This window comes from Narcine bancroftii, chromosome 4 (assembly GCF_036971445.1).
Source record: "Narcine bancroftii isolate sNarBan1 chromosome 4, sNarBan1.hap1, whole genome shotgun sequence".
NCBI lineage: Eukaryota > Metazoa > Chordata > Chondrichthyes > Torpediniformes > Narcinidae > Narcine > Narcine bancroftii.
This window is the reverse complement of record NC_091472.1, coordinates 300,492,037-300,501,090: the sequence shown is the minus strand read 5'-3', so window position 1 is coordinate 300,501,090 and position 9,054 is coordinate 300,492,037. Positions and strand designations below refer to the sequence as shown.

Sequence of the window (9,054 nt, the reverse complement as noted above, 5' to 3'; positions counted from 1 at the left end):
TTCACTGAATAGGTCCTGTCCAAGTTAGACTTCTTGTCCAGAGCGTGATTCACCACTCTGCCATCCTTACCCATATACAGGAAAGTAGAGACTCATTTTGATTTTCAAGATTTGTGCTTGTATGATTCCGTATTATTTTGTATGAGGCACAAACAAGTAGATTGAGAAAAAGAAAAATCTCAAAGTGAACCCACAATAGAAGCAAATATCTATGGTGTTTCAATAATATATTTGATGTAAATTAGATCTAGAAATGGGATTATGTTGAAGTCACATTCTCACTTTATACTCAGTGAATGAAACAACCTAGATCTTAAAGCAGGGTACTGGTATTTCTATTTTACTGTGAAGATCAGTGAAGAGATAAGGGTAGTATCGAAAATATCACTTACCTATTGATAACCTTATTACTCCACCCTTAGTAGGATCATTAAGCAACACTAAATTTACCAGGTTAAAGTCAAATAAGATTCACCTCAATTGAAGATTTTCATTTTAGTAGAAATCTACTCATTTGGTTGACAGGAGAAAGGATCTATACTTAGTTCTTCACTGTTTAACACTTTATTCAAATCTCGACATTCACAACTGGAATGGCTATTCAGAATTCTTAATTTCAACATACATGGAACAGAATAATAAAGTATGTGGTTAATTTAAAACATTTGTAAAAGTAATGGAATAAAATTGCCATTTGTACTTTCCAAAGCTTTTACCACACAAAACCCAATGCTTTTAAAAAAATTTCTCAATATCACACTTGTATAAGTTTTTAAAATCGCTGCCACTGTACTGCTTTCAAAACTTGAACTTGTGAGGTGTCCTTGGTTTGGTAACTTGGTTTAATTCCACCTTTTTTCCTTAAAGGCAGGTCCGTGCCCACCAACATTGCCTTGGTAGGCAATCTTAAGAAGTGGATAGATGTTGCGCCCATTTTTTGACGCTGCATCGATAACTTCCTGTGCATACTTTTCAAATTCATTTTTTTCCAGTTCAAGTAGAGCCATGGTTTTTTGTTCATGTTCCAGTTCAGCGGCACGCTCACGCAATGCCTTTGCTTTCTTTTCAGCCTAAAAAATGGGCAGAAAATAATTTAAGAAGCCATGTGATTTTTAAAAATGAATTTATTAAATAGAGCACTTTAAATACATAGGCAAGGTAAGAAACAAAGTCTAAGCAGTGTCTGATCCATTTTAAACACCCAATGCAGCATTTATATTAACCTGATAATTTTCTGTAAAATATTTCACAAGTGTGTCTATTTTATTGACATTGAAAGGATCTTTTTCCTGAATTATTTGAAAGTCCCTATGCATTTTTAAATGAACTTTTCCATCTCGTTCACTGCCACCATGAACACAGGGAGAGCAGGGAGTGGAGACAGCGCTCCCCCACGGGGTCCACCTGCCCAGTCCTAGCACCAACAGCTCTGTATGGCTTTAAACGACCTAATAAAGGTGCTGATGGCAATTTATTTTAAAATCCTGTGGCCACGGGATCTGAGCCCAAGCTGGCAGCACTTGTGCTAGCACTGGCCTTGTGGGGTTACAGGCACTGGGGAAGCAGAGGACTGGCACAGGGCAATAGAAAACCCCTGTTTGAGAAGGAGCAGAGGAGACAACCCAATGGGACAGTGACCATGGTGGCAAGGCAATGAGGGGCTCTGAAGCTGAAGAACATGCAGGCGGAAGATTATTGGAGACTTGAGGCACGGAACACACAAGGGCTGCAAAATGCTGTCGACGGCTGGCTCGAGACTAGCTAAAGGTACCAGTTATCAAACCAAATTGAGGGAGAGGCTCCAGAGGGGCCTCTGTGGCTGAAGCCCTCTTGATCATATTGGAGGTTTGTATCTACAACTAAGGTTGGAGATGGTTTGGCTGAAGTCTGTATGGCTGCATTGACTTTGAGATGCTGGAGCATTTCCATGGACACTTAGTGACTATAAAGAGAATCTCTTTCTCTAAGGGGTGTCAGGCAATTTCTGTTTTATCATGGACAATAAAGAAATCTTGAATCTTGCATGAAGCAGAATAACTAAGCCAATTTCTGTAAATGTTAATTCATGACCAATCTCATTTCAGCCGATAATGGCTTAACTTGTAGATTATGAATCAGTGGGGAAAGTGTCCCTTATCTCGGGTTTCGATGCAACGTCCATTTCATTAAAACATTAACCATTTTTATTTTCATAATGGCTTATAATTACTGCACATATTTGGTTAGTTGTTAATTCTCCATTTCTGGTTACATTTACATCCTGATGTTAATGCATTTGTCCATTGAGGATTAAACTGAATGGATAAATAAATGTTGTTCCAACAAACTTATTCAAGACTGCTAACAGAAGTTTTCAGTTTTGGTGACAATAATATAAAAGGAGTTATTTTCATCGGTATGTTCTTTTCTGTTCAAGAGCATACTAATGCTTGCAACATCCAGAGACCAGTTGATGTGTGACAAATAATCAACTAGAAATTGAGTCTTAAATATATTCACCCTCAATATTTTGATGCCAACTGATCTTAGTCACCACATAGGTAGAAGTAAATTGGAAATTGAATTACAAACATTTTAGGTAATGGATGATGAGATTTGACCTAATGTGAAATTGAGGATTATCAAAAAAATGTATATTAATTAAATTAGGTCAGTCGCTTCTGATCTTGAGCACAACAGCTCCCATACCACACTGTGATGCATCCAGCAAGTTTACATTGCTGAATCTGCAGTAGTTGCTAAAGAACAAGGGAGACATTCCAAACTTCCTCAGTCTTCTGGGAAAGTGGAGGCGTTGGTACACTTTTTTAAATCATTGTGTTGATGTGCCTGTTCCATGCCTGATCATCAGAGATATTTATCCCCAAGAACTTGAAGTTATCTACTCCTTCAACTTTGATTCCATTATGTGGACAGGGGTATGGATGGTGTTCCCTCTCATGTCAATTATCATTCATTTGTCTTGACAGTGAGAGGTTGTTATTTTGGTGTCATGTCACTAGACTTTCAATTTCTTTCTTGTATTTCATCTCATCATTATTTGATACCACTACTGTGGTGTCATTGGCAAATTTGAAGATGGAGTTAGAATGATATAAAGCTGCATAGTCATCCTTGAGGAGATGTTAATGAAACAACATTATTTTGGGTTGAAAATGTGACCGGAAAATGTCATCTCATTAGGGTGGAATCATGACAGAAAGTGCCTGAACAATTTCCCAATGGATGGGACCACTATAGAAAATAGACATAGCAGTCAAAACTGTGTAAATATATTTTTTCACAAAATTGTTGAATGAAAAACAAGAGCTGACACATTAGGAAATTTTTTAAAAATCAGTTTGAGATTTGTTTTCACTATCTTGCATGATGAAAAACTGAATGAAGTCAAAACAGATTCTTTCCAATTTGAAAAAAACTTACTATTTGTTCAGTGAGGAAGGACTGCATGTTTCCACTTGCCTCCAGTTTCTTAAACTTTTTTTTCCTTTCTTTTTCATGATACATAAAATCTGATTCCATCTTGGCATGCAGAATTTCAATTGCTTGTAATTTTTCTTCTTTTTTCTTCTCCTCGTGTTCTTTGATCTAAATAAACATTGTTTAAGAGTTATTTGTCCTTGAAGGAGATTCATGAAAGCTCACATATTGTATTAAGCATTGCATTATCAGTGCTTAAAATATCACCATCATGTTCCCCAATGTATTTCATCGGCATCCTGAACAATGGTGGGCCTTGAATGTGAATGCAAAAGTCTACTTAGTCCTGGGTCACAATCAGAATTCTATCAGATCATTTTCGCAGAGAGATGGAAGTGTGGTGGGGTGGGAAGAGTGTGATAATGTTAAGGAAAGAGGCAGTGGGTCATGAATTGCTGTAAGAATTAGAACATGGCCAAGAATTGATTTTAAATTTTTGATAGACCATTGTGGTAATAGTTTTGGATTTCCCTCAGTTCTGGCTCAATCATCTGCATCACCACCCTTATTCCCTTTCCTTAAAGTTGATTATTGTCAGCAGTGGATTTCCTGAGATTTAATTATTCATTATATTCCTTTGACTCTCCATACCCATACTTTTATCCTGTTCTCTCTGTTCCATTCAGCTGCCTCAATGAATCTCACAAATTTGAATAATTCCACTCAAGCAGGATTTATAATGAATAACTAGTGAATGAAACATCTATTATGTGGTACCCAAGATTTTATTTCTACTTAAATCAGGTGTGCTGAACAATAATTATGTGCTACTTCCTATTTTGCACCGACATGTTGAAATTGGCCTGCTTGGGCATAATGAATACTATTTTGCATAGAGAACCAATAAAACACAAGAAAAAGTAAAACATGCAAAGACTTTACCATCATAATTCTGTGTTCTTCAATTGCCTTCATATCTGCTATTAATTTTTCTTCTTTTTTCTTTATTTCTACCTCTCTTTTAGCTTCCTGTTCTTCTGCAGCTTTCTTGATGCGATATGTTTCATCCTGTGCTTCTTCTCTCATTTGTTCACTTATTATCTTCAACATCAGGTTTCTCTGATCTTCTTTCTCCCTAAAATTACCAGAAAATCAAAAATGGACACAAACCTATTCCACCATTTCAGATCTCCTACATTTTCCCATTTAAGGAAAAAGAATAAATATCAAAAGTTGTTCTAATGTAGCAGATTGCTTTTTTTATTTGAAAAACATGAATGGAGTTAAATATAATGCCTGATTTTGAACTCCAGGAGACAAGTAGTTTATATAGGAAGACTTTATATGACATAATCAGATGGTGATACATCTTTAAGTTTTATCTATTCCTTATAGTTGGAATGAATAATGTAGGACAATAGATAATTCTTTTTGTAGCATTTGATTACCAAGCAACCTGCCTGGATTCCTTCCCTCTGATGATGAATAGATTTAACTTTCTTGTATCTAATTGTGGTTTGCTTGAGTAAATCATGGAATTTCAATTAAACGTGTAGCTGAATTTCTAAATGTGCACACTGCAGCATTCTACATAAGGCTAGCTGCAAATTGGGGATAAAAAAAAAACACTTTTTTATTTTCACACTTTCTAACCTGATGGTATTAACATCAATGATTCCAATTTCTATTTAACCCTCTGTCTCCTTTCCTCCAGATCCCATCTCCTTCCCTTCCCTCTCCTATCCTCTCCCCTCATATTTTTCTCTTCTACCTCCCACCTGTATCCACCTCTGATCTCCTAACTGTTAGCCTGTGCTCCTCTTCCTGCCCCTTCCTCCCTCCTCTCCCCTAATCCCACTTTCTATTCAGCCACCTGCCTGTTTTTGCTCATATCTGATAAAGGTCTCAAGCCTAAAACATTGGTTACCCTTTATTTCCTACGGACGCTGCAATGATCCACTGAGTTTCTCAGGCACTCAAACTCAGCATCTGCAGAGACTTTCTTGATTGACTCTGGAATTAAATTCTAAGTCAGATTGATTACTTTCCATCGCAACGTAAAAATAGTTCTGCAATTTCCTCAAAATGTTGCTCTTAACATGCTCTACAGATCCCAATATAAAATAGTTTTTAAAAATACAGCAAACTATATTGGATACATTCCAGACACACAATTGTGTGAATCTGCAGAAATGTACTGGGTCCATTTCACTTACTTGTCCATTTCTGCTTGTCTTTCTTTCCTGAGTTTCATCATTCTTTGTTTTGCCAAAACATATAACATGATTTCTTCATCTTGTAAATCCTGTTTTTGCTTTTCTAATGCTTTAATTATATTATTGTTCTCAACATGTGCCTAAAAAAAGAGTAAAATATGAAAATGCATTTGATGCGATTAATATCATGAAGCATTCCAATCTGATTGTTATATGAAAATCTGGCAATGACCTACATGTGGAGAAATTAGGACAGATGAACAAAACTTGGGTAAAGGGGTACGTTTTAAGCATTACCTTTAAACAGGAAAGAGTGAGAGAAACAAAGGGGTTTAGAAAGAAAAATAATTTACCAGCCTTGGAATTGAAAGTACAGCTTCTAATAAATTCAGGAATGATCAAAGGCCAGAAATCCAATAGTATAGAGATCGTGATGGGCTGCAGGGTTGATGGAGATAATAAATTTATGAAGAGGCATAGCCAAAGATGAGATTGTTAAAATTTAGATCAGTGATTCTCAACCTTTTTTGCCCTAGGCCCCATTTTAATTTTTCCACCATTAGCAGAAAAAAGTCATATATTCAAAAGAAGTTTTAATTAAATCATTTACTGCAAGTGCATTTCTATGCAATTAAGGTAGGGAATACACTGGAACATATTTCATATTCAACTACTTCAATATGTCAACCATCTCAAACACATTCAACAATTGTCATCACCAGTGGGAACCTTGCCCCTGTCGTTGGCTACAGATATTTTTTGATTTGAGGGTCTAATTTTGTTGGTTTCAACCTTAAATCTCCATGTTTTGTAACTTCCATTTGGTTTCTCTTGGCTTGTAGCAAATCACTATGGAAAATGTATCAATAATTCCCTTGCTAAAGTAGTTGAGTTTGGGTATTTCTTTTCGATCTTGTTAGACAGCCATCGTGGTTCCTTTCACTTTGAACAGAGTTTTCACATTCATCATGTTGCAACTCTGATAACTCCTCTTGGTATGTGATGGATCTGTGTCATGCTGTCAGTCTTTCGCTGTATTTAGTCTGCTCTCCTGATATTGGACGTGTATTATCTCTTCCACTAGAGACACACCCCTGGGTATAACTGTGTATGTGCCCATTATCATTCATTATTGTATTACTAAGTTTCTACTAATAAAAGCCATGATTTCTAGTTAACTACACAGCCTTCGGTTTCTTCATTAACTGGCACTTCAATTTTATTCATAGAAATGGATGCACCACTCAAGCCAGAGTGGCTGATAATCGACCAGTCTGCCCCAAGGGCCAGAGAAATCTTCAACCACTGGATTGCTTGTTTTGATTACTACATGGCTCGGAACAACGTGATTGATGAGAGGATATAATGGGGCCACCTGAATTCCTTACTGGGTGAGATCCCTTTTGCTGTAACTCGAGGAGCTGCGACTCTGGCTATAGCCCGGGAACGACTGACCGCTTACTATGCGGCGCCACAGAATGTGGTACTTGCCCAGCACCAGTTGCTGACTAGACACCAGAAACTTGGGGAAAGTGATGCTGCCTATGCACTGGCTCTCGACTCATTGGCAAACGAATGCAATGTCGAGGTGGTAAATATGGAACAACACGGCAATGTTTTGAAGCTGGATGCTTTTGTCAACAGAATCAACTCCAGTTACATCTGTCAGAAGCTATTGGAAACAGAGCCTCTGACCTATGGCCAAGCAGTCATGCTAGCCAAATCACCGAGAAGTGCTATGCGGTCCAGCGAAATACTGGAAACTGAAAAGGAAACACCCAAGAGTGCAGGAACCCTGAGGCTGATAAAGGGACAAACACCTGGCAAATGTTACTTCTGTAATAAGAGCTGGCACCCCAGACAGAAGTGTCCGGCTCGATTCGCTACTTGCAGCTACTGTGGGAAACATGGCCACTTCACTAAAGCATGTAGGGCAAAAAATACTCCCATTGATAAGAAGAAAAGTGCCAAGAAAATTCATCCCTGGGCCGCTGGAATGAAAGACGACTGCAAGGGGGGCGGGGGGGGCGGGGCGGGGGGGGGATATCTTCAGATGAGCCCGCTGAATCGACTTCAAGTGATGGTGAGGTGAGATCAACACAAAGTTCTCTTGCGATAGCTCAACTGACCGTGAAGCTTGGGGGTTGTTTCGGACTGGAACAGTCGACTATGAAGGGGGAGGTGAATGCTGAGGCTGTCGATTGCTTAATAGACTCCAGCAGCACTGGCAGCTACATTCATGAAAAGGTTGCTGAAGCCTTAAATTTGTGGAGATATCCAGCGAACCGACGGATATCAATGGCTTGTAGCGAACTTAAAAAGACTATACGGGATAAGTGTAAGGTTACTCTGAACTTGCAGGGACATTGTCTTGCTGATGTTTGGCTTTTCGTAATGCCTGATCTCTGTGTTCCCGTGTTACTGGGGTTGGATATTCAATCTCAGATGAAAAGTGTAGTGTTAAATTTCGATGGGCCGCTACCCACACTTACCCACTCACGCTACCCACTGGTTACTGCGGTCTTTCCACGTTAAAGATCAAACTCCCTCCCTGTTCAGCAATCTATCTCCCGAGTGTCGACCGATTGCCTGTAAGAGCCATTCTTACAGCAAAGAGGGCCATGAGTTTATTAAGACTTGCGACTTAAAGAGGGGGTGATTGAACCCAGCAGGAGTCCATGGCGAGCCCAGGTGGTAGTGGTTAAAAATCACACTAAGAAACGAACGGCTATTGTTTACAGCCAGACAATTAACCGTTATACTAAATTGGACGCCTACCCTCTGCCACGCATTAACGAAATGGTTAATCAAATAGCTCAATATCAAGTGTACTCAACTATCGACCTTAAGGCAGCTTACCACCAAATCCCCATTAAAAAAAGCAAACGACCCTTAAGGGTCATTCAAGGCAGATGGGGAGCTATACCAGTTTAGGAGGGTACCTTTTAGAGTCACTAATGGTGTATCAGTGTTTCAGAGGGAGATGGATAAAATCGTTAGCATGTACAAGTTACAGGGTACGTTCTCCTATCTGGATGATGTCATTATCTGTGGTAAGACCCAGACCGAACATGATGACAACTTAAAAATATTTCTAGCAACGGCCAAAGAACTCAACCTTACATTTAACGAGGGTAAATGTGTTTTCAATGCAATTCTGGGCTACATTGTTCGCGAGGGTGAAATCCACCCCGATCCTGAAAGAATGGCACCCCTCAAGAAGTGGCCACTCCCAGACTCCGCGAAAGCCCTTAAGAGGTGTATGGGATTCTTTCCCTACTATTGCGAATGGGTACGTGACTATACTATGAAAACACGCCCCTTGTTTGACACAAAATCTTTCCCTCTCCAGCAACTCTGAAAGGTTTTGAGAGAATTAAAACTAATATTGCCAAAACTGCACTCTCGTCCATTGACG

General features: G+C 38.9%; 1 protein-coding gene across 1 annotated transcript in view; it reads right to left on the bottom strand.

Moving 5' to 3' along the window:
• Nucleotides 1–545: 545 nt before the first annotated feature.
• cfap210 (cilia and flagella associated protein 210) overlaps nucleotides 546–9,054 on the bottom strand; it is a 49,275-nt gene continuing 40,766 nt past the window's right edge. Inside the window, 5 exon segments of the mRNA XM_069935692.1 lie at nucleotides 546–856; nucleotides 858–1,070; nucleotides 3,424–3,588; nucleotides 4,363–4,555; nucleotides 5,637–5,776. Of these exon segments, the coding sequence (XP_069791793.1) occupies nucleotides 773–856; nucleotides 858–1,070; nucleotides 3,424–3,588; nucleotides 4,363–4,555; nucleotides 5,637–5,776 (795 nt within the window). The 3' untranslated portion in view covers nucleotides 546–772.